At 42.0% G+C, this 26994-nt stretch overlaps 1 protein-coding gene across 7 annotated transcripts in view; it reads right to left on the reverse strand.

Moving 5' to 3' along the window:
- FERMT2 (fermitin family member 2) overlaps window positions 1–26994 on the reverse strand; it is a 240951-nt gene that overhangs the window by 109316 nt on the left and 104641 nt on the right. For all 7 annotated transcript variants that reach the window (XR_004540114.1, XM_033951884.1, XM_033951886.1 and 4 more), the window contains exon 4: window positions 21669–21800. Coding sequence is in view for 6 of the 7 variants with exons in the window: in XM_033951884.1 (XP_033807775.1) it covers window positions 21669–21800 (132 nt within the window). In the remaining variant the exon portion in view is untranslated. The remainder of the gene's footprint in view (window positions 1–21668; window positions 21801–26994) is intronic.

The following is a 26994-nucleotide window of genomic DNA, read 5'->3' on the forward strand; positions in this document are numbered from 1 at the left end:
GTACTACAGGGTGCTTATGTCACTGTGGGTTGTACGAGTGATGATGGTGTGCCCCAGCTCCAGGGTGCTGGCTGTAGTCAAACCACCACCGCCGCAACCGAGCCCGGATAGGCACCATTGGCCCTGCCATTAATGTGTGTAGACGACCCCGGACACCACTGCCCACCCACTGGGACTCTCTAGGCATTGGCCCACCCCTGCTGGACTCAACCCGCCTCCCATGCTGACTCCAGGGCCTCCGCCGGTGTCAGCAGCCTGCCAGCCAGCAAGTACTTGTCCTTCTTGAGCAGGCCTCGTCGAGAGCCCAGCCCGCCACTGCGTCCATGCCATCATCCAAGCTCCACCCCCTTTTGATTGCACTTCCTGTTTCCGGCGGAGCTGGATGCGGAATAGGCAAGGCGGTGGCAATGGCATGGGTTGGTGATGTCGCTGGAGGTAAGGGTTTGGGATGGCACTGTAGTCACTGACGATGCTTCTATTTCTCAAATTTTTACTTCCTTCTATGAGAAGCTTTACTCCTCCTCTGCGGATATCTCCACTAAGCCTAGTAATACCTTTTTCCAAGATATAACACACCCTTCCTTATCTCAATCTCAGGCTTCTTGCCTTGGAGCGCCCATTCTGGAATCAGAGATATTACAAGCTATTAACTCGCTCGCATCTCATAAATCTCCTGGGCAGGACGGCTATCCAATCGAATTTTATAATACTTTCTCCAGTGATCTAGTCCCGATGCTGAAAAAACTTTTATGATTATCTATTTTCTTCCCCAGATGATCAAGGGAGTTTTACTGATGCGCACATCATTGTCCTCCCCAAATCCGGGAGGGATGACTCTAATGTAGCCAACTACAGACCCATTTCACTGTTAAATACTGACTGTAAAATCCTGGCGAAAATTCTGGCTCTTCGTTTAAATAAAATTCTGGGTATCCTTATTCATCCGGACCAAGTAGGTTTCATGCGTAACCGTTTTATTGGAGATAACGCACGCACTTTTAATGCCATTCTTGACTTAGCTCACTCTTCTACTGATCCTCTGGTTGCGATATCCCTTGACGCAGAGAAAGCTTTCGATATGGTTGAATGGAGTCACCTATTTACCGTATTTTCGCGGATATAACGCGCGCGTTATACGTGATTTTACGTACCGCGCATACCCCTCGCGCGTTATATGCCTGAGCGCGGTATACAAAAGTTTTTAAACATAGTTCCCACCCCGCCCGACGCCCGATTCACCCCCCCAGCAGGACCGCTCACACCCCCACCCCGAACGACCGCTCGCACGCGCTCCCACCCGCACCCACGATCGGAGCAAGAGGGAGCCCAAGCCCTCTTGCCCGGCCGACTCCCCGACGTCCGATACATCCCCCCCCCCGGCAGGACCACTCGCACCCTCACCCCGAAGGACCGCCGACTCCCCAACAATATCGGGCCAGGAGGGAGCCCAAACCCTCCTGGCCACGGCGACCCCCTAACCCCACCCCGCACTACATTACGGGCAGGAGGGATCCCAGGCCCTCCTGCCCTCGACGCAAACCCCCCTCCCTCCAACTACCGCCCCCCCCCCCAGAACCTCCGCCCGTCCCCCAGCCGACCCGCGACCCCCCTGGCCAACCCCCACGACACCCCCACCCGCCTTCCCCGTACCTTTGTGTAGTTGGGCCAGAAGGGAGCCCAAACCCTCCTGGCCACGGCGACCCCCTAACCCCACCCCGCACTACATTACGGGCAGGAGGGATCCCAGGCCCCCCTGCCCTCGACGCAAACCCCCCCCCCCCCCAGCCGACCCGTGACCCCCCTGGCCGACCCCCACGACCCCCCCACCCCCCTTCCCCGTACCTTTGGAAGTTGGCCGGACAGACGGGAGCCAAACCCGCCTGTCCGGCAGGCAGCCAACGAAGGAATGAGGCCGGATTGGCCCATCCGTCCTAAAGCTCCGCCTACTGGTGGGGCCTAAGGCGCGTGGGCCAATCAGAATAGGCCCTGGAGCCTTAGGTCCCACCTGGGGGCGCGGCCTGAGGCATATGGGCCAAACCCGACCATGTAATGTAATGTAATGTAATGTAATTTATTTCTTATATACCGCTACATCCGTTAGGTTCTAAGCGGTTTACAGAAAATATACATTAAGATTAGAAATAAGAAAGGTACTATGTGTCTCAGGCCGCGCCCCCAGGTGGGACCTAAGGCTCCAGGGCCTATTCTGATTGGCCCACGCGCCTTAGGCCCCACCAGTAGGCGGAGCTTTAGGACGGATGGGCCAATCCGGCCTCATTCCTTCGTTGGCTGCCTGCCGGACAGGCGGGTTTGGCTCCCGTCTGTCCGGCCAACTTCCAAAGGTACGGGGAAGGGGGGTGGGGGGGTCGTGGGGGTCGGCCAGGGGGGTCGCGGGTCGGCTGGGGATGAGGGGGGTTTGCGTCGAGGGCAGGAGGGCCTGGGATCCCTCCTGCCCGTAATGTAGTGCGGGGTGGGGTTAGGGGGTCGCCGTGGCCAGGAGGGTTTGGGCTCCCTTCTGGCCCAACTACACAAAGGTACGGGGAAGGCGGGTGGGGGTGTCGTGGGGGTCGGCCAGGGGGGTCGCGGGTCAGCTGGGGGACGGGCGGAGGTTCTTGGGGGGGGGCGGTCGTTGGGGGGAGGGGGTTTGCGTCGAGGGCAGGAGGGCCTGGGATCCCTCCTGCCCGTAATGTAGTGTGGGGTGGGGTTAGGGGGGTCGCCGTGGCCAGGAGGGTTTGGGCTCCCTCCTGGCCCGATATTGTTGGGGAGTCGGCGGTCCTTCGGGGTGAGGGTGCGAGTGGTCCTGCCGGGGGGGGGGGATGTATCGGACGTCGGGGGGGGCATCAGGCTTTCAGGATGGGGACAGACCTTCAAGGGGGGACAGGACTTCAAGGGAGGACAGTGCACGGAAGTCAGGGGGGGTGAACGGAGAGTCGGGACAGCGCACGGAAAGTCAGGGCGGGCGAAAGGAGAGTCGGGCAGCATGCGCGTTATATGCCTGAGCGCGGTATAGAAAAGTTTTTGTACATATCATCGTGATTTCTGCGCGCTATACCCCTGTGCGCGTTTTACAATGGTGCGCGTTATATCCGCGAAAATACGGTACCTCTCTCTCCTGGTTTGGCTGTGGCTCGGATTTTATAGATTGGGTTTGCATTCTCTACACCAAACCTTCATCCAGACTGATGATTAATGACTCCCTCTCTTCCCCTGTCCATCTCAATAGAGGCAGACGTCAGGGTTGCCCCCTCTCTCCGCTCCTCTTCAACCTAGCTCTTGTTAGCTATCCGTCAACACCCACATCTTCTAGGGATCCAGGTTGGATCTATACAGGTTAAAACTCTGGCTTATGCTGATGACTTACTTGTATTCCTTTCCAAACCAGCTTCTTCTATTCCTATTTTACTTCAATTAGTTTCTGATTTCTCCTCAAGATCGGGTTACCGCATTAATTGGAATAAATCGGAAATCATGCCTCTTAATGATGTCACCTGTTTATCCGATTGCGATCCGGTCTCCTTTCGATGGGCAGACTCTTCCTTGAAATACCTCGGAACTCTCTTTCATCAGGACACTGATACGATGATGTCCATCAACTTATCAGCTATAAATACCAAAGTAGATACCCTCTTAAAAAGGTGGTCTCCTCTATCAGTGTCCTGGTGGGGGCGGCTGGAAGCTATCAAAATGACCATCTCCCCGATTGTAAACTACTATCTCTCCATGCTTCCTAGATTAGCCCCCAAAGCTTTTTACAAATCCATAGAAAGCAAACTATCAGATTATCTTTGGAATAGAAAACCTCCTCGTATTTCCATGAAAATCCTCAAATCCTCCAAGGAGGATGGAGGGGTAGGCTTCCCTGATTTTTTTTTATACCACATTGCAGCATTACTTCGCTATAGCTCTATATGGCTACAGATCATGGACATGGATAATGACCACGCTGCCTGGGTTCACATTGAACAACATCTTTCCAATCCTATTCCCATCTCTTGTTTACCATATATTTCTCCGTCTACTCTTCCATCTAAATCTGTTACTATTTCCGCAACTCTTCAGGCTATACAATATTTTGATGCCCTCTCCAATTCTGATAGAAGACACACTTTGGCCGCTCCTCTGTGGTACAACTCCTTATTCAATATAGATAATCGTTTCATACACTGGCACTTATGGATCAATAAAGGTATATGGTCACTGGGTCAAGTAATGAACGAAAAAACCTTATTGTCTTTCTCTCAGATTATGGATAAATTCAACTTACCCCCTTCAGAATGCTTTCATTGGCTTCAACTTTCTCACTGCCTGAAAAAATACTCCCCTTCTATTTTCACCTTCTCTCAGACATCCCATTTTATCACTCTATCTCAACATGGCTTTCTCCTAGGACATTCAACTTCTCTCTTCTTTAAAGAACTTAGATCGCATCTGTTCCCTAGATCCAATAGGACTTCTAACTCCTGGGCGAATTTTGTTTCTTGGCGCGGCTCTGACGAGGATTGGGTACGATACTTCTGTAAAATTATTCGTCCCACCGCCTCCGCTAGCTTGACTCAATCACTCTACTTTTTAGCATACCATGTTTTCTGGACACCTCACAAGTTGTTTCAAGCTGGACTTAGAGACTCTAATCTTTGCTGGCACTGTTCTGCGGAAATGGGCAATCTTCACCATATGATCTACGCTTGTCCTACTCTCGCCTCATTTTGGACTAAAGTATGGGGAATTATTCGGCGAATACTACCTATCACATCTGACTTCACTTTTGACTTTCTCCTCTTTAGGTCTCTGGCAGTGATTGACCCACTTACCTCTAGTCAACAATCCCTCCTTAATATACCGATTGCCCTTACGATCCAAATGACCCTCCATAACTGGAAATCTGTAGATACCCTCAACATTGTGTTTTGGTGGAACTCAGGTCTCATGACTCATTCATATGAAATCAAAGCAGCGGAGTTCTCTAACAGATCCTTGACCATATCTCGCATTTGGGAACCTATACAACATTTTTCTTTATAACCGTTGACTTCACAGATGGCTAGATTCTGAATTACTGTTCTTTACAGTTGATATATAAATACTTATTATGGATGTAGATGCCCGCCCTGTTTTCCATCTTGTTGATCTTCTTCTTCCTTTCCAAGCATCTGGTTTTACTGCCTTACATAACCTGATCTCTTCTTCTTTCTTCTTTCCTCCTCCTCTCCAGGATTAGAATACATTTGGCATTGAGATATCATGGTACCTTATTATTGTTAAGACACTTTACCCCACTCCTCTATGTTATGGCTCTAGAGTGTACTAAAGCATTATTTTTATCAGTGCATACTTATATTTCTCAATGTATTCCTTACCGAATACCTTTGTGTTTTTTTTTTTATTGTATCTTTGAAAATTAATAAACATATTTGAACTCAAACCCTAGATCTTACAAAAGGGTATTGGCAGATTCCCTTATAGGGGGAAAAAATCACCAAGGTAGGGAGAATGAGAGGGCACTCTCTAAAGTTAAGAGAATAGATTCCGTACAAACGTAAGGAAGTTCTTCTTCACCCAGAGAGTGGTGGAAAACTGGAACACTCTTCCGTCGGCTGTTATAGGGGAAAACACCCTCCAGGGATTCAAGACAAAGTTAGACAAGTTCCTGCTGAACCAGAATGTACACAGGTAAGGCTAGCCTCAGTTAGGGCACTGGTCCTTGACCTAAGGGCCGCCGTGGGAGCGGACTGCTGGGCACAATGGACCTCTGGTCTGACCTGGCAGCGGCAACTCTTATGTTCTTAGGAGAAGATAGCATTTATCTCTCACCAGGGACTTTCAGTTTAAAATTCTTCCATTTGGTCTCCATGGAGCCCAGGCCACATTCCGAGTCATGAATCAGGTACTTAGACCAAATCAGGCCTTTGCCAAAGCTTACCTGGATGATGTGGTCATATTCTCTACTACCTTGTTTCCCCGAAAATAAGATCTAGTGCGTTTTTTGGGACCAAAATTAATATAAGACACCGTCTTATTTTCAGGGTAGGGCTTATTTTTTCATGTACATGATCATCTCTCCCTTCCTCTCCACCCCAATTCTTCCTCTTTCCTTTCTCTCCCCCACATGCGCAGCATCATTCCTCCCCTCTCACCCATCCCCTTGTGCCTTCCCTCTGTAGCATCTTTCTATCCCTCTCTCCCATCCCTCTGTGCAGCAGAGCCCTTGCCCAGCTTCTATCCTTCCCATCCCTCGTGCAGCAGAACCCTTGAGCACCCCCTTGCCTCGCAGCCGAACCCCCACTGAATCTCCATCCTGTCCTCCCATCCAAATCCCGCCGACCGCGAGCCCTACATACCTCCCTCCAGAGCAGCAATGAGCCGGCAGCACTCTAAACAGGCTGCTTCGCGGCCTTCTCTCATCGGGGAATTCCCTCTGTCACATCACTGGGCAGTTGAGTCTAGGAATACTAGCCCTCGCCTAACCCCCAGTAAGCCTGACAAGAGTGAATATTGGATTTTTTTAAAGGTAGATTTGAGCTTAGATCTTCATTTATAAAGTCCTTCTTTGGAATTTTGCCCAAGATGGAGACTGAGAAATAAAAGCTTTTAGTAGGATAGGTTCTAATTAGTAGAATAAATTATCCACAGAGTTACGTGAAATGAAAACAGTATTATCCTTTAGAAAGGATTTTAAAACATTTTTCTTCTTCTAACACTTAAAATAATTATCAGCCTTGTAGTCAGGGCTGTGAAGTCGGTAGATAAATGTTCCGACTCCGACTCCTCAGTTTTTTTGTACTTCAGACTTCGACTCCAGGTACCCGAAATTTCCTACGACTCCGACTCCGCAGCACTGATTAATTTTCAGATCGTTAAAATGGAATGTCAAGTTGAGAGAAATGAGCATTTTCGACACCACCTTCTTTTTGCTTTTAATCAAGGTTCTAAGGCCGCAGAAGCTGCTCGCAACATTTGTGATGTGTATATAGTGGGTGCTATAGCTGAAAGAATCGCTCGTGATTGGTATGCCAAGTTCAAAAATGGAGTCAGTAGATAAATGTTCCGACTCCGACTCCAGGTACCCGAAATTTCCTCCGACTCCTCGACTCCGACTCCACAGCCCTGCTTGTAGTTTCTGTTGTCAGTTTTATAAAAAGGAATGAGAATGCAATTCAAAAATTCCCGTCAGATGTTAGCAATTATAGGCCAGTAGTTTCAATACCTTTCTTTGTGAAATTAATGGAGGGAATAGTATATCAATCATTGGACTATTTGAATTTGTTTCCTTTCCTAATCAGGTTTTCGACACTTGCACAGTACTGAGATTTTAATCATCTCGCTCTTGAATTATTTATATACTTGGTTTAGTAAAGGTACTGGAGTGCTTTTACTGCAATTTGATCTTAGTTCGGCTTTTGATCTTGTAGATCATGATATCTTACTAGAATGTTTGGATATGATGGGAAGGTACTTTCTTGGTTTCAAGATTTAAAAAAAATCTCATACATATCAGGTATATTTCAATGGCTCATACTCAAATAGATGGAGTAATCTGTGTGGGGTTCCACAGGGTTCAGCACTGTCTTCTGCACTTTTTAATATTTATCTTGCCTCTTTAGATCGGAGATTATCCTCATTTAGCTTGAAAATATTCAGCTATTCTGATGACATTACTATTGCTTTTTCCATCAGTTCTTGTCTTTCAACATCCAGGAATATTATTCAGGAGATTATTTTCACAGTGAATAATTGGATGAGGGAGTATAAATTAAAACTTGATACTGATAAAACAACATTTTTCTATGTTTCCCCTTCTAATAAAATGATAGAAAAGAACTGATTGTAGATGGGATAAACTACACTAACAAGACAAATAAAATATTTGAGTGTTTACCTGGATAGGAATTAACTATGAAACCATTTACAAATGCCTTTGTTAAAAAAAAAAAAAATCTTTCTTCACTCTTTGGCACTTACGCACGTTTAAGTCTTTTTTTAGTCCATTGCATTCAAAATACTGGTCCAATCTCTGATACTTAGTATACTGGATTATTGTAATTCAGTTCATTTGGCAGGTCTTCAGTCAAATTTGCATAGATTGCACAAAATCCAGAATGCGGCTGTGCATCTAATTTTTGATTTGAAGAAATCAGATTGTTTCTCTATACTACAGACAACTCCATTGGTTGCCTTTTGAGGCCAGGGTATGGTTTAAATTTGGAAAGCTTTGTTATAAAGCCATACATGGTCAGGCACCTGGTTATTTACTAGAACAATTTACATTTTTTAAGGCGGTTTGTCCATTAAGGATAACTTCATTGTTTGTGTCCTCTCCAGTACGACGATGTCTTTACAATAAATTTTTAAACTGAACAATTGCATATCAGACTGCTAGTTGGGATTTGGACTGCGTATTTCATTTGCTTCTTCGATTTCATATATGCGTGTCTGAAAACTATTAAAGACATCTCTTTTTGTAAAATTCTTAGGAAAGCAAGGAAGATATATTTCATTTGTATTTCACTGTGATGCACAGTCTCTTGATGATTGATGTAAACCGCATCGATCTGGAAGGTATTGTGGTCTAGAAATGTATTTTAATGTAATGGACACAAACAGAAAATAAGAAAATACCAGTTAGTCAAACTTCCAAATCTTTTTCATGTGTTGAAAACCACTTTGAATGGATTCATCCACTAAAACAGTACCTTATGATGATGGGATGTTTGGTTAACTTTGCTTGTGGCAAAAAATAGCAATTTTTCAAGCCAGCAGCTCTTGAGTCACAGTCAGACTTTAGTGTCCTTTTACACCAAATATTTTGTTGTATTATATAGTAACTAAGCTGTTTTAATATTTAGAGGAGTCGGAGGTTTAAGTAACATGCAAATGTGGCTCACAGACCCCTCACAGTTAAAAAGGCTTTAGTGGATGTCAAATTCAAGAGCCACCAGAACTTTTGAGACACAAATTCTTACCCTGGATGTTAGCCAAATCACTAACATCCTCTGCCTCAGTACACCCAATTAGGAAGCCATCCAAGAGTATGAGAAAAACTGTTGGCCAGGGTATTCACATCAAAGGTGGCTGAGTGCATGTTTGTTAAGAATAGCATTTCACAAGAGAATGCCTAAGAGGAAACTGCAATTTCACTAAAACAATCCAAATGTTGCATTGGGTGGTTGTGTAAAGTAAATACTGGGATATAAAGGATTTCTGTGCAAACGAGTCACACAGTAAAATAGAAAGTTCACAGCAACACATACTGTACATTTACACCAATATTGATCACCCATAGAATGTTTTAAGAATTCTAATCCTAATGAAAAATTTGCATATTCCATACACTACTTCAAGGTTACTCCTATCTACTCAGCAAAACCTTCTCTCAATCCACTGTTCGACAGATAGTTTTGCAAAAGATAATTTATGACACCACCCGCAAAACTATCTTTTCAGTTGTAACACCCTCATTGTGAAACTCCCTTCCTAACAATCTTAAGACATGAAAGCTGTGCCGCAAAATTTAAGTCACTTCTCAAAACGTTTCTGTTTAAAGAACATAAGCATAGCCTTACTGGATCACACCAAAGGTCCATCAAGCCCAGTAGCCCTTTCTCATGGTGGCCAATCCAGGTCACTAGTACCTGCCCAAATCCCAAGGTGTAGCAATATTCCATGCTACCAATACAGGTCAAGCAGTGGCTTCCCCCATGTCTTTCTCAATAACAGACTATGGACTTTTCCTCCAGGAACTTGTCCAAACCTTTCTTAAAACCAGCTACGCTATCCGCTCTTACCTTATCCTCTGATAGTGAATGAAATGGCCAATAGGAAAAGACATCTGTAATGGACTCACTGTCACCAAAAATTTTTTTTTAAAAAAAAGTATCACAAACTCGACATTTTTGCAAAATCAGAACTGATAAAACCCTAAAAATACTTCAATCTGTATATCATGATGTTTTATTAGGCCTCCTTTACACACACCCATAAGCACCTGCTTCTTCATAACATACTAATGAAAACATTTAATAAGATCTTGTGGCTTATTATTATTCGGATAGCCCATTGCTCTGTGAGCTCTATCCAGATAAATTCATTCAGGTGACTCAACTGGGGAAGAAACTTTCCTTCAATAGTTGACAGCAAATATCCCACACTATTTTTGTGCAGTCCTTGCCTTCAACTTTGGTATGCCACAAAATCTCAATTTTGGCACTGCGCACGATTCTACAGATCATCAATTTTATCCTGTAAACTCTACCAGAGTGGTTGTCTTTCAAATGAGCAGAATTCTCAATTTATATCACAGTCTTCCAGTGGATGTTCCTTTTCCTCAACATAGGTGCCGAAATCTGCCAGGCTTCCCCAAAGTTCCTGTATCAGGGCTTTTAGCGGCCTCATATGAGCCACTGCATCTTTTTGCAGGGCACATTTTAGTTCCTAGAGCATAAAACATTTAGATCCTATTTGGTAAGATGCCCCACCTTATCCGATGAGTTCTGGTCATCTGAATCAATGCCCAAGTTGTAATCCCCATCATCCTGATTCAGCAACTTAATATCCGTGACACCATGTCACTGTAGCCAGCAGCACAGTAATATTGTTTAATCTCGCTGGTCCACTTTTTTGAAATTGGAGTTCAATTAGAGCCTCACTCTGTGTCAATTCAAAACTACAAATGTCTGGCGAAAGATTGCGTAATTACACTTTAGCATAGAGGTCCAGAGTTAAGCTGCTATTTTATTGATGTCACTGGAACTCCTAGGTGGTGATTTTAATTCATACAAGAAAGGAACTAGCAATGACTGCTTTGTAAGTAGATGAATTAGAAGCAGCTGGATTAAGAGATCATAAAATGGCAAACCATCACAGAGTGAATAATTTGGATTTAATATTTCTGATGAGCTACAGAATAGGTAATTTTATATTACAGCAAGGTATGGCTCTTCCTTAGTGAGATCATTATCACTTTTTTAAAAATTTGCAAAGCAGCACCTTAGATGAAAGGGGGTTTGATGGTTAGGGTAAAACTGTGGGCAGGGTTTTTGTTCAGAGATTGCTGGATACAATGGGTTAGGTTAACGATTTAACAGCAAAATGGAATGTAATTTTAAAGCAGACTTCAGATAGGGTGGAACAGAGAAAGGGGCAGATGATGTTCAGATTAGTTAATGAACAGAAGTATCAGCTGGAAAGACTAATATCACTCAAGGAGATAAATGATGTAAAGGGAGCATAAAAGCAGCAATGTGTTACTTCTGCACAATTCAATATCAAGAGATATCTATTCCAAATGAACTTAAATGATAAGCCTAGACAGCTTATTACAGATTGTTGATCATATGCTTGGTAAGGTAGTAAAGGGAGAAGGGTGTAGATACTCGATTTGAAGATGCACTGGCAGATTATTTCCAACACAAACAAAAGATTTAAATATAGGGGGTTTGAGGAAGATTGATGAACAGGAAATAGGGTAGATGACGAAGGAGATGAGTGTACATTAGTTCAGTATGGTGGGTTGGACAGAGTGAGGGAACTTTTTAGTTGGTACAGAATATCATATAAAGAACATAATAGCCTTACTGGGTCAGACCAATGGTTCATCTAGCCCAGTATATTGTCTTCACAATAGCCAATCCAGGTCACAATTACCTGGCAAAAACCCAAATAGTAGCAATATTCCATGCTACTGATCCAGGGCAAGCAGTGGCTTCCCCCATGTGTGTCTCAATTAAATGATTAGGTTCTTACCTTGATAATATCCTTTCCAGTAAATAGGAATGGTTTGCTGAACCATGGGTCTTCAATCAGCTCCCACAAGCCCATTGCAGGCAACACTGATCACTGTTTTAAGCACCTCTTTCTACCTGTTCTCTGCTGCCCCCAACTAGTTAGCTTTAAAGCAGGCGACAGTTCTGAAGAAGAAAACAGGAGGAGAACAGGGAGCCACCCCTCCCCCCAACAAAAATTTGATCCACTCACATAAAAACACAAAGCTCAGACATGCCACTGAGTGGAGCGGAAACATACAAATTTAACAATCCTCACTAACAATAAGCCATAATCAACTGCAGAACTCAGGAAAAAACCTTATAGAACTATATACATGTAGGGTATAACATCTTTGAATTAAACAAGAGCTGGCAGAAAGTTCAGAGATGCAGCCCTCAGGTAGCAGACAATCCAAATAGGTGCATTGAAACAATGGGCGGGGTGTTCAGTATACCATCCCTATCTATTGTAAAATATATTATCAGAGTAAGAACCTAATCTCTTTTTCCAGTGCAATAGGGATGGTATGCTGAATCATGGACATACCTAAACAGTCCTCAAAACTCTGGGTGGGAGAGAAGCCTGCTTGTAAGACGCGGCTCCAAATGAGAAGTCCTCCTGCACCACCATATCTACCCTATAAAATTTAGTGAAAGTGTTCTTTTATGTGAACAGATCAAATTTTTGTTTTTGGGGGGGTCTCCCTGTTCTCTTCTTTAGGACGGTTGCCTGCTTTAAAACCAACTAGTTGGGGGCAGTAGAGAAAAGGGAGAGGGAGTTGATGCTGAAAATGGTAATCAGTATCTCCTGCAATGGATTCGCAGCAGATTGAAGACCCATGGTTCAACACACCATCCCTATTGCACTGGAAAGCAGACTATGGACTGTTCCTCCAGGAACTTGTCCAAATAAGTCTTTTGGATTTGATGCCATCTTATTTAATGGGTGTGGGGATGGTCAAGATTTAGAGAAGCATTAATAAAGTGCCTAGAGCCAGTATATGTAGAGATTTTTTTTATTTTTACTTACCATGTTGGGGGCAGGGGACATTGTTCCTCCTATTTATAAAAAGGCAAACCTGGATCAGGCAGCATGTGTTCCAACTGTAGACTTGGGACAAACCTGCCTTTTGTGGTCAAGCTAATTGGGGTGGGGAAGAAAGGTAGTTACCAAGGTGGGGGAATTTCTTGAACAAACTGCAGTCTTGGATATATGACAGACAAGGTTTTATGCAAGGTCATATATGGAGTAGTATTGGCAGTAATAAATCTGGTATATGCTCAGCTTTGTTTATGTCTTTAGATTTATCCATTGTATTTGATTTGCTGTTTAGATATTTTTTGTGGTTAGATGTCCAGTAATGGAATTAGGGTGAACAGTTTTACAACTGATCTTATCCTTCCTAGAGGGAAGACAAATCATATTTGAATGACAGCAGATAACGTAACATTTAAACAATTTTACTGGTGAGAAAAAGTCTGGTACAAATCAAATATTAAGGATTAGAGAATCAGTAGGAGTCTTGCCAGTATAATTAATTAAATAAATTCATTTACTATTGCCGTTTTTTTAATTTTACCCCCTCATTTAGAAGCCACCCTTACTAGTTGACAATTTAAGTATAGCATAGAAGCTCTTTGCTCTCATGATCCTCCATATCCAACAAATGGAATCAATAGAAGAACTTCTCCCCCTACAGATATTCAGTTTTTAGTGTCAGTGGCCAATAATTCAAATGTGACAAAAAAATCATTTAATAACTTTCTAAGAGGTGGTGGCTTGATGGTTGAAGACCAGTTGGCTGGCGCTATATGCACAAAAACAAAACAAAACCCAAAAAACTTTGTATCAGCCACATCAATTGCTCTTCAGTAGTGATGAAGCCAACAGTGATGGGGTTATAGTTCCTTTTGGACATTTCCTGCACAATCTGTGGGTAAAGTTAGATAAAGAGGGATTATTTGGCTCTCAGATTTCTGCAACAGCATAACAGATTTATCAGCTGTGCAGGGTACAGCAAACAGACCTTTTAACCTTTCAAATACTAAAGAGAGAGAACATACCATAAAAGTAAAGATCAGCACACTGAAGCATTACAAAACACTAAACAGGAAATAAAAATCACATAATTAACCTATGAAATCTGTTCTGGATTTTCTAGTCAAAGCAACGTAGTGAGATTCAAGAGGTTTGAACCAGTTCTTGGAGAAAACCCCCACAAAATTAGCAGACAGGCACACTTGGAAAGTCATCTCTAATTACTGGAAATGAACTTTAGATAGATGACCTAACTTTTGGAATCTACTGTGTACTTGTGACCTGGATTGGACACTGTTATAAGAAAGATACTTGGCGCAATGCAATTTGCTTTGATTTGGCATGGCTCTCATGTTCTTAATTAAGTGAGCAATGGAACCTTGCACTAGGAGCATAGAAAGATACTGCAGGCATGCGATTCTCATGGGAACCCTTGTTCCCACTCTCACAGCTAACCCCTTTCAAAACCAAACAATCCAATCCAATATTTGACAAAAATCTACAGCTAATCTTTTTATAACGTTTCACAAGACAAATAGTAGTATTTAAATAGTAGTACTTTAAAACCTTGGTTTGCAAGCATAATTTGTTCCAGAAGCATGCTTGTAATCCAAAGCACTCGTATATTTCCCCATAGGAAATAATGGAAACTCAAGACGATTCATTCCACAACCCAAAAACTTTAATACAAAATACTATACGTACTTGTATTGCAAAACCTCGCTCATTTAGAATAGTCATTACACTTCCGCAGCGTCAGAGAGAGAAAAACCATTGGCTTAGTTGTGATGATGTAACGCGTGTATACTGTATGCACTCATATTGCAAGACTTTTGCTTGTTTAGAACATTCACTACACTCTTGCAGGGTCAGAGAGAGAAGAACCATCGGCTCAGTTGTGAAATGTACTTGTATTGCAAGACATTGCTCGTATATCAAGTTAAAATTTAATCAAATGTTTTGCTTGTCTTGCAAAACACTTGCAAACCAAGTTACTTGCAATCCAAGGTTTTACTGTATTTATGTATCTATATCTATGAATGACATAACATTTGCTACTTCTGCAAATACAGCTGGTATTTTAAATCTCTAATTAGACTACATTACAAAATATTTCTGGCTCTATATAGCAGTTATAATGCAGCATGGTGACCAAAATGTTCCCAATTCTTGGTTTAAAACAGCAGGTTCTAGACCTAAAAAAAACAAAACCAACCTAACTTTGCTCAGATGAGCGATTACATGAAGGAATTGTTGAATGGATGGGAACATCTGGAAGAGATTGGAAAGCAGAAGCCAAAACTGAAAGGAGCTAATGTAAGGGTAACAAACCATTTTGTAAGAAAAGTACACTTCTCTCTCCGTATTCGCGGGGATTAGGTGCAGAGCCGGCCCGCGAATAGGGAAAAATCGAAAATAATTTTTTGGGCTGGCTCTGACCCACCCCGCACTGCAGGAACAATCTTCCTATGCTCCTGCCCCTGCCCCATGCAAAGCTGTCATCAAAATGGCTGCTGCGAGTTCCTGCTGTAGTCTCGAGACTACAATGGGAACTCACGGCAGCCATTTTGATGACAGCTCTGCACGGGGCAGGAGCATAGGAAAATCGCTCCTACCCCACATCATCGCTAGACCATCAGGTAAGGTTCGGGGAGGTTCAGGCAGCCTGAAAAAAGAAGGAAAAAAAATCACAAATAACCAAATTCGCAAGTAGGCAAACTACGAATCCGGAGGGAGAGCTGTAAGAGGAAAAGAAGACCACTTTGCTTCTCAAAAGAAGTAGCTGAAAAAGTAAGGGAAAAAAAAAAAGAGGTTAGCTTTCATAAACTACAAAAGATCGCAGAAAGAGGAATTCAGACTAAAATATCTGGAAAAATTAAGAGAATCTAGTCGAATAGTCAGGAAAGCAAATATACAAATGGAAGGAAAAAAAAAATAGCCGACGCAATAAAATGGGAAGACATGACATTTTTTAGGTACATTAGTGATAGGAAGAAGTGGCATTGTGAAACTCAAAGGTGAAGGGGAGAAATATGTAGAAGCTGATAAAGATAAAGCTGAATTGCTTAACAAATATTTTTGTTCTGTGTTCACAGCTGAAGTGCCAGAAGCAGGACCACAGAAGACAAATGCAAATAGTGATAGAGATGTGGTAGACCCTGATTGATTTTCAGAGGACTGTGTTGGTGAGAAGCTAGATAAACTGAAGGTGGACAAAGCGATGGGGCCGGATGATCTACATCAGAGGGTACTGAGGGAAGTTAGACAGCTGGCTGACCTTTTCAGTGCTTCTCTAGAAACAGGAGTGGTACCAGAGGACTGGAGAAGACGGATGTGGTCTTTCTCCACAAAAGTGAAAATAAGTAAGATGTAGGGAACCACAGGCTAGTAAGTTTGACTTCTGTGGTAAGCAAATTAATGGAAACGCTTTAAAAAACAGAGAATAGTGAAGTTTCTGGAATCCTGTGGATTACAGGACTCGAGACAACATGGATTCACCAGAGGCAGGTCTTGTCAAGACAAATCTGATCAATTTCTTTGACTGGGTGACCAGAGAAGTGGATAGAGGACGTGCATTAGATGTGATGAATTTAGATTTTAATAAAGCCTTTGACAGTGTTCCACACCGTCATCTAATATATAAATTGAGTGCTCTAGGGATGGGCCCCAAAGTGACACACTGGATCAGGAACAGGTTGAGTGGAAGGTGACGGAGAGCAGTGGTCAATTGAGATCTCGCTGAGGAAAAGGATGTTTACCTGTGGTGTACCTCAAGGTTCAGTTCTTGGGCTTGCTCTTTTTGATATTTTTGTAAGTAATATTGCTGAAGGGCTGTCAGGCAAGATTTGCCTCATTGCGGATAACAAAATCTGCATTAGAGGCGACACTCTTGATGGTGTGAACAACATGAGGAATGACCTAGCGAAGCTTGAAGAATAGTCTGAAATTCGGCAGCTAAGATTTAATGCTAAGAAATGTAAAGTCGTGCATTTGGGCTGCAAAACCTGAGGGAACAGTACAGTTTATGGGATGAAGAACTTTTCTGCTCAAAAGAGGACTTGGGAGCGATAGTAGGTGATGATCTTAAGGTGGCCAAACAGGTCGAGGAGGTGATGGTGAAAGATAGAAAGATGGTTAGGGAGAGGTATGGCCAGTAGGAAAAAAGGTGGTTTTGATGCCCCTGTATAAGGCTCTGGTGAGACCTCATTTAGAATATTGAGTACAATTCTAGAGACCGCACCTTCAAAAAGATATAAACATGATAAAGTCAGTTCAGAGGAAGGCTACTAAAATGGTCAGTGGTCTTCATCATAAGGTGTATGGGGACAGACAAAGATCTCAATATGTATACTTTGGAGGTAAGGTGAGAGAGGGGAGATATGATAGAGATGTTTAATTAACTACCTGACATAAATGTGCATAAGGCAAGTCTCTTATTTGAAAGGAAGCTCTGGAATGAGAGGGCATAGGATGAAGCTAAGAGGCAATAGGCTCAGGAGTAATCTAAGAAAATATTTATTTACAGAAAGGGTAGTAGATGCGTGGAATAGGCTCCTGATAAGAGGTGGTGGAGACAGAGACTGTGTCTGAATTCAAAACAGGTACGTGGGATCTCTTAGGGAGAGGAGGAGATAGAAGATGCAGTGGATGGGCAGACTAGATAGGCCATTTGGTCTTTATCTGCCATCATGATTCATGTTTTGTCTTGTTCCAATTTTTTTTCAGTATATGACTTATTATGTTGAATTCTTTCTACATATTCTACCACAGTCTGTCCAGTACAGGCCTTACTTCCCCAACTGCTGAAGATGCCATCAAAGCCCACTCTGGCCCATCTAAATCTGTCTTTTCATAACTGGGACACAGACCTTAGAAGTCTGCCCTGTTTTTTTTGTTTTGTTTTGTTTTCCAAATTTGGGAGAAAGATCCTAGAAGTCCACCCAGCAATGGGCTTACTTTCCAATTACTGGAACTGCTGTGTATGCAGTGCTAAGGGTTTTTCTTGTTTTCTTTTAATTCCATCCTTCTACTTAAGGATCATTTCTATTTATCCCATGCCTTTTTTAATTCCTTCACCACTTTCCTTTCTACCGCTTCCCCCCCCCCCCAGGAGGGTATTCTAGATATCCACCACTCTCTGTGAGAAACCACTTCCTAAACATTGTTCCTAGGTCTACCACCCTGTAATCTCAATTCATATCCTCTAGTTATGTAGTCCTGCTTCCAGAAGGTGATTATTGAGATGTGGTGTCATACCTTAAGAATCCTATGTAGACTCTTGGCCAATTAGCATTTCTCAGTCTCTAGCAGGTGGTAGGTCTAATGATATCATCTGCAACCAGTCGTGGTCTGCTACTGGTCAGCTATTAAACAACAACAAACAACCCTACTGTAAGGAAAGACATCTGATAGAGCCAGACTAGTATTGGTGCTTTCATATGCTTATCCTGGAGGGGTAGATAATGCCTGGGAGCCACAGAACCCTTCCCTTCACCACCTTTCTTCTCAACCACTCCTATTTCTATATTGAATTCCTGTCCTTCTGTAGGGGGTAGGATTTATGTGCCTCAGCCTAACTTTCTTAAGGAAATCCTTGAAATCACATACATCACACACACGAAAAAATTTCCAACTATCTGCAAATAAAGAGACTCCACTATTGCCAAACCCACAAATAATGACAAAACTGAAGATGAAAGGCTTCAAATAAAGTTATAAACCACAAAATTGGGGGGAAAAAGTGCTACAATACACTATCCATTCTCAAAGGGAGCTAGCTTAGATATTCATGCCAGGCTGTCTGCATTTTATCAAGTCTTAAGAGACTAATTGAAAACAGTTTCTATTTCAAAAAGACTTGTTCTCTCATAAGTAATGAGCTACCAATTGTCTATCTCTTACATCCAGAAAAGATCATAATTATTCTTATGTGGCTCTTGCAACATCCGGGGAAAAAGATCTGGTCCATACAATGGAAATACAATTTCAGGACCCACTCTGTTTGGTTTAAAGCATAACATTTATATTAGTCTTAATTTTTCCAGAATTGTTGATGAATTAAGGCTATCATAGAAAGATTGTGTTACTGTTAAAAACAGAGTATGCAATTTGGGGGTAAGGTTTGATATACAATTTAATAACAGACTCGTATTTCACGAGTATTGTTTTCAGTCATGGAGGCTGTATCTAGCTAAGGACATATAAAGATTTGAAGCAGTCCAGAGAAAAACAAAAATGGTATATGGTTTGTGCACAAAATACATCAGAGGAGACTTAAGAACCTGAATACATATATCCTAAAGACAGCGGCATAACTAGCATATGCGACACCCAGGGCCCATCATATTTTGACATAATTTTTTAGTAACAATCCACACATCGCACAACAAGAGTGTATCTAGGAAAAGGCAGCATCTTACAGAATGCAATGAGCAGTAGAACACCCATTGTAAAACTAAACAAGCCAGACTAGTACAGATTGATCCTGCACAGTCAATGCTAACAGAGAACCATGTCTTTTGTACACACAACACAGTATGGAATACGTAATCACAAACAACCCCCCCCCCTTTTACAAAATCGTAGCACGGTTTATAACGCTGGCTGTGGAAGTAACAATTCCATGATCATAAAATTCCTACGAGCGCCAGAGCTGTTACTCCTGCGGCCAGTGCTAAAAAACGCGCTACACTTTTGTAAAAGGGGGGAGGGGTAAAATCGCAATATGTAGACAAAAGTTAAACTGAACCACCACAGAAATAGTGATACATGTCCTCTAATATTGTACAAAATATAAAGATAGCAGATGTAGATTTGAAAAAACAGAAAAACACAACTCCCCCAGAGAAATAGCAATCGCTTTACAAATTAACAAATAACCCCCCCTCCCACCTCTTCTAGGTGAATCTGAAAGTGTGTCTGTATGAAAGAGAATCAAGGCAAGAGTTGATCCTCTGACCCACAAAATAACTCCTCTACTGATGACACATGAATCGGATGGGTCCATTCCGACCCCAATGCTCAGTATTGAGCAGGGACGCGTGACTTGTCTCCTCGAACAACGTTTTGATGTAACTTCGGGCTGGGCTAAGATAGGCATAATAACCTTTAAAGCCTGTGAAGACAGTGACTGCAGTAGACCCGAAAGTTCTTGTTTGAGCATAGCCCAGATGTCCTGCTGGAGAGTCAGCGTTGGTACCTGATGAGACAGCGGTATGGAAGCAGTCTGCAGTATCGGTTGTCTGGGTAAGGGAGACCTTCATGTCAAAGGAAACCTGATAGGAGACATGATCTGCAAAGATGGTGACTGCTCTTCAATGTGTCAATACTTGCTACGCGCCGAGGACACCAATCCTGGGAAGATGCCTTGCCATGCCTAGAAGTAGAAGAATGTTTGTGCTTCATACCTTTCTTACATGGAGTATTCCTCGATGCATGAGACATTGACAAAGAGGACATGGAGTCCTGCCACTGACATGAGCCCGATGCCTGTCATGGTGTCAGTGCACATGGTGTTGATGATACTGCTGATATAGGGCTTTGGGACCAGAATCTCCTGCCATGTTTGATGTCAGTCCAGATCCAAAGTGTTTATTATACTGTAATTTGCAGGCTTTAAAATTATCTTTTCTCCCTATGCAAGCAGAGATCACAATGAATGTCCTGATGCTCAAGACCGGACATATGCTTTTTTGCTTTATTATAAACTCAATAAAACGTTTGAACTGAAAAAAAAAACAACACACCAATTATGGGCGTCAAAGCCTGAAACAGTTCTATTGAATCTAGTACATTTTTTTAAAAGCCACATGGCACATTCTTGACATGGAGGGAAAAGACGGCAGACATGAAGACAAAGGGCTCGATGGTCTCGGGAGCTCAAGTAAAAGGCATTCCAGAAATTGTTGAATTTTCCTTGGGCATGGAAAATGTTCAAAATGGCCTGAAGACCAAAAAATCAAAGTTGTTCAAATTTAACAAAAATGAACTATGAAGAACTTAAAAATAATACTGGGAAGGCACAAAAAAAATAAATAAATAAATAAATAAATTTTTTTAAAAAAGTTTGACAGTGAGACAGAGACTGAAGATAGCTTCTTGGCTTCATGGAAAACTAGAGACCGTGGGATGGGACGGTACCTGCATACAAATGGTGAGGGAACTGCCTCAAAGATTTTAAAGTGACAGTACACTTGGCAGTGTCCGCACTGGATTCCGTTGATAGCATCACCCACATGTGACAATATAATGCCTCCTTGTCCTTGGAGAGTTCTACAACTTGGAATAAACTTCTCAACTCCATCCAAATGGCACATGTCAAACATTGTAGAACTTGAGACATTTTTATTTTATGCGTTTGATCTGGGTTAAACATTTGATTTAAAAAACAAACAACCAAACAGGCATTAGGTCCATATTCATAGAGATGTGACCCTTTATGGTTGACACGGTTTGGGGTAGCTCACCTGTATCTACAGTTTGCTACAATTATTTTCAGCTCCTCTGACCTTTGCTTTAAATTGTAGCTCCTATCCTCTTATCACTATCTTATTAATTGTAAACTGCTTTGATGGTGTAGCAAATACAGTTTTTATTCAAGATCTGATATACTACTAAATTATAAAAAGCACTAGTCCTGGGACTAATTCCTGAGGGACACATTAAAGTTACCTTTAATAAATATGTATAAAAGATTAATAATCATAATCAAGAGTCTCCCTCTTGAAAGTTAATTTTATGATGACCCTTGAAATCAGGGATTTTGCATAACTAATTTAGACATATTTGCGCCATTTCCAAAAGTGGAACTTAGCCATCTCTCCCTGTCCTTCCAAACTGTTCTCATAAGAGAAATCACTTCCTTTACTTACCTGATCCAGGAGTGAGTAATGGTCCCTCCAGTTCAAGTGTTTCAACTTCACCATCCTCAAGCTTTTTCTTTTTCTTCTTCGTTGGGTCTCTAGGTTTCCTCAAGAGTGACAGCTCTTCTGGGTGTCTAATATCTGAAACAGAAAAAAAAACCCTCAGTATTAAAAAGATACAACTTCAGAAAAAAAAAAAGACAAATTGTCTTAAATAAAAGGAACATGTGGCTCTGAAAAATTCCTCGTTACATTCTCAGAATCATTTTTATGCTGGTACAAAAACCTGGAGAGAATCCAGTTTACAGTGGAAACATTTTTTTTAATATACCTCCTACAAGCTCTAAAGCTATCAAAGCAGTATATTTTCAAATATAGTAGGTACTATGGTTGGGCTTCCCAAATCTGTCCTGAGGACTCCACAGTCAGACAGTGCAGATGGTGAGAGTCCTTGTGTGACTAATTGATACCATTCAATGAGCCTAGCAAAATGCCCAGGGCTGCCCATTTTTAAACTATGGGCTACAGATCCCTCCCCTCCAATACTCTGGTAGCTCTTCTCCACTTCCACACCCATGGTCCAGCATCTCTTTTTACTGAAACTCCTCCCTTTATGCAACTTCCTGTTTCTAGGGAAAGGACACATCTAAAGAAAGGCTCCAGGGCAGGCCAAAGGCAGTAGTTGTGAAGCCTACTACAGCTGTGAACTTTAGCAATTTTAAGGTAATAATAATAATAACTTTATTTTTGTATACTGCAAATACCACAAGCAGTTCAGAGCGGTTTACAGAGGAAGAGACTGTACACAGACAGCAATGTCACAGAAAATATTTTCAAATTAAATTGGTAAGTCGGAAGGGTTAGGTATATCCGGAAGAATAACATGGATACAACAAGTATTTTGAAGGTACAACAAGGCGGAAGGAGTCAAAGAAATTTATTGAAAAGATAGGTTTTAATTGCTTTCCTAAAGGAATGGTAAGAGAGTGTATTAGAAATTTATTCCATTTGCCTGCTTAGAATGACAGTGTTCTATCGAGGAATCTCTTGTAGGTACAGCCCTTCAGGGAGGGGAAGGCAAATAGGTAGGCATTGCATGTGCGAGTGGTGCTTGGAAATACAAAGTGGTGTGACATGTAGATTGGGGATAAGCCTGTTATGGTTTTGAAGCAAAGGCATGCAAACTTGAAGATGACCTTTGCCTCCACTGGCAACCAGTGAATTTTTCTGTAGAACGGGCTTACATGATCTGACTTTTTGAGGCCATAAATGAGGTGGACGGCAGTATTCTGGATGATTCTCAGGCATTTGATGGTCTTCTTAAAGGATCCCAGGTATATGATATTGCAGTAATCTAGGGTGCTTAAGATTAGAGATTGGACCAGCAAGCGAAAGGAGAGGAAGTCGAAATAGTGTTTGATGGTATGGAGTTTCCAGAGGGTGCTAAAGCATTTTTTAACCTGTGCATTGGTGTGGTCTTCAAAAGTCAGGCATTGGTCCAGGATGACACCAAGGATTTTGATGGTAGGATTGATTGGGTAGATTAGCCCGTTTTAATTTCAGAGAGGTATTCGTTAGCTTGTGGTTAGGAGCTTGCCAGGAAGAGCTTGGTTTTTTTCAGGGTTCAATTTTAGTTTGAATTGTGTGGTCTATTGCTCTACCTTAGTGAGGACAGATGAGGTGAATTGTTCAGTTTCTTGTGTTAATGAGATTATGGGGTAGACAAGGGGGGAGGGGGAAGGATGTGGAGGAGATGCCAGTGAGGTAAAGGGGAGGAAAGAAGCAAGAGGAAGATGTGGTGCTGGACCTGGGGCAGAAGAGAGAAAAGGAGAGATTCTGAACAAAAGGAGTAAAGAGAAAAAGATATTACATCATCATGCCATGGGTCCCTGGGGATGACAGAAGTGAGCTGATACTGGTAGATAGAGTAGTTAAGGGGCTATTAGGGCTGGGGAAAAAGGTCTGATGCTCAGGCTACGTGAAAGCAATTTGGAACTAACGAAGGGTCTGGGGATGGGAGAAAGGGCAGATGATCTCGAGGACCAGAATTGGGCAGCCCTGCTCTACAGGGTAGATTACCAATGGACTTCTCCTCCCAATGCCCATCTCCAAATTCCAACTTGCCTCTGTCAGCCCTCTGCCTTTGGACCCCTTTAGAACCAGAATATGTAAGAGACGTATTCTAGTTCTAAAGGGGTCCAAAGGCAGAGGGCTGACAGAGGCAAGTTGGAATTTGGAGATGGGCATTGGGAGAAGAAGTCCCTGTAGAGCAGGGCTGCCCAATTCTGGTCCTTGAGATCTACTGGCAGGCCAGGTTTTCAGGATATCCACAATGAATATGAATGAGAGATTTGCCTTCACTGCCTTCTTGGTATGCAAATCTCTCTCATGCATGTTCATTGTGGATATCCTGGAAAAACTGACCTGCCATTAGATCTCGAGGACCAGAATTGGGCAGCCCTGCTGTAGAGCATCTGAATAGAAAATAGACAATTCAAGCACACTAGCTCTCCACACTAGAGGGAAAATTTGTCCCATGTTATGTGTCAAATGACCATAAAAGGGTGTGAACATATAGTGTTGCATGTTGCACACTGTCACTGCAGCATGGCTTCCCTTTGCCAGATGATGCAGGACTGGAAGCAGACACATTAAACCTGGAGAATACAGATGAAAACAGGTATATATCAAATTGTGCAGCTGCATACAGACACTCATGCTTTGGATTAAGTACTCCAACTGCATCGTTGAAGGCATAATGCTCTCCAACGCTTAGACTTTTTTGTTTGTTATTTATTTAAGACAGCATTACTTTATATAAAAGCATATGAATCATGTTGTATAGCAGTGTCTCTCAAACTGTGTCACAGCACAGTGGCGTGCCCCGAAGAGGTTCCAGGTGTGCCACAAAAGATTCTAGAATTTTATTTTATTTTTAAAAATTCCCTTCATAAGTATACTCTAGAATAGATTACATGTCCATCGCATTTGCAAGAGTCTGCCAATGTTATGTGTATCTGTGTGTGTAAGGATACAACCGCCCAGACAAGCAACATTCTTTGATCTAATTGGTCCTTGAAAACTAACAGCAAGTAATTTTAGTGTTGTTATTTTTTATTCAGTAGTTATTACACTACATTGATGTCTTCTATCCCACCAATACCTTTCAGTTCTAGGCGGTTTACAACAAGAAATTAGCCTGGGCATTCCCAGGGAAATTACAAGGTTGATAGCTATAGTATGCGCTGGGATCTGAGAAGGATCGATAAGGTTTGGTTAGATCATTTGACAAATTTCTTGAATAGTATAGTTTTCAGTTCTTTTCTGAATGTTTTGTAGTGGGGCGTCGTGGTCAACAGATTTGAGAGGTGGTGGTCTATTTTTGCCACTCTGGTGGCTAGTAGACCGTCATATATTTTTTTGCTTTGCATGCCTTTGATTGGGGGGTAGGTAAAGTGTGCTTGAGTTCTCTTTTGGTCTGGATGTGTTTTTCCTGATTAGGCGGTTGTTCAGATAGCTTGGTCCATTTCCATTTAGGGCTTTGAATAGGGTACGGTAGAATTTGTGTTGTTATCCTAATTTGAGCAACAAAGCAATCGAGGCATTATTTCTGTTTGGATCTTCTTATCTTTGCAAACCTGGATTTTCAGCTCTGACAAATGAAAAAAAAAAGAGAAGAATGAATGTAGCACACTAAACCACTGAGCCGTGTGTTAAGTTAATTTGCACTCAAAATCAAGCACAACCATTGCATTGATTAGCAATTCTATTCTATCTACTTTAGTTTCACCATTGTTACAATTATCCATACATAGCTTAAAGAACTTTAAATAAATAACTCAAATTTATCCCCCTCTTTTATGAAGCTGTGTTAATGTTTTTTATCACTGGCCGCGGTGGTAAAAACTCCAATGCTCATAGAATTCCTATGAGTGTCAGAACTTTACTGCTGCGGTTGGTGATAAAAGAATGCTAATGTGGCTTCATAAAATTGGGAGGTTAATTTTTTTTTGTTGGCTTTGCAATTTTATAATTTCAATTATAATGTGTCGCAAAAAACATTTGGTCCATTTAGTGTGCCGGAGCTAAAAAATTTGAGAGACACTGTTGTATAGTATAGCTCCTAATGGAATTATCCCAACTTCTTTTGTGCTAAACTACATAAGGCAGAAGTTTTCTTTAAATAGTTCTTTCCTACCTCTATCATCCTTGATAGTTTGCATTAGTTTGTCTAAACATACCATTTTTTGGAGCAGATCCGGGTTTGGACAGTGGCCAGTAAATCCTTCTCATTAATGCACAAAGCTGCAATTCTACGATCACAGAGGCAAGTCTGATTTTGTTGTTGTTAAGAGTTAAATTTTCATAGAGAGGTTTGTTGGGGGGGGACAGCTCTTTCTATATAAAAGCAGTTTGATCAGTCAGTGGAGGTTTCATTTTTCCCCTGTTACAACTGGATTTGAAATCTGTGTCAGTACTTGTCAGCTCATTAATTTATGCTGGCGACCATAGGTCCAGAACAGTTGGATTATGTAAATTTGGATGCATTAGACCCTGGCTGCCAGTTGTTGAGGGACCATTTTAAGGCTTTATGCTTGGTTAAGGATAGGCTGTTGTGTTCCCTGTCTTATTATGTACTCCTGCAGAATTCATTGTTAAAAGAGGTTAGGTAAGAGTATATGACTCTCTCTCCTTAAGCTTTTGGCTGAAGGGGGGGGGGGAAGGATTTTTGCTATGTTGTTGGCAAGTAGTGGGAGGTTTTAATTTCTTTACAAGAAATTAAGAACTGTGTGATGTTGCTGTATGCAGGGCTAGTTTAAGGGATGAATCAGTAAGGCCTGGGGCTCAGGACATCACAAGCTTCACTCCCTAACTTGCACCTTTAGAGCAGCAGAAGCATCTTCCTTCAGTCCTCCAGCTTTGCTGTTACACTTGCCACACAGCCCAAAGTAGAGAAAACCCAGATACAGATATGACAGATACTGGTTGGGGGGTGGGGGTGTATATGACAGATACTAGTGGTGGAGACCAAGATTAAGTCAGAGAACAGAACATGGACAAAAATTGGCTCGGTATTAGGAGTATAAGCAAGGACTCAGGTTTTTGGGTTGGATGGAAGTGTGTGACTTTGGAATTAGGTCGGCAGGATAGTAGAGTCTAAGAAATTTATTTTATTTTAAAAAATGTCTTATCCACCTACAGATAACAATAAAACACAAAATATTTCACATAATCTTAACAACAAAACAAACTGCAACAAGTAACCCTACTACATCATTCCCTCTTCTAAAATTTCAAATATAAAATCTCATAAAGACATTACAATCAAAACGGA

Source organism: Geotrypetes seraphini, chromosome 7 (assembly GCF_902459505.1).
Source record: "Geotrypetes seraphini chromosome 7, aGeoSer1.1, whole genome shotgun sequence".
Taxonomy (NCBI): domain Eukaryota; kingdom Metazoa; phylum Chordata; class Amphibia; order Gymnophiona; family Dermophiidae; genus Geotrypetes; species Geotrypetes seraphini.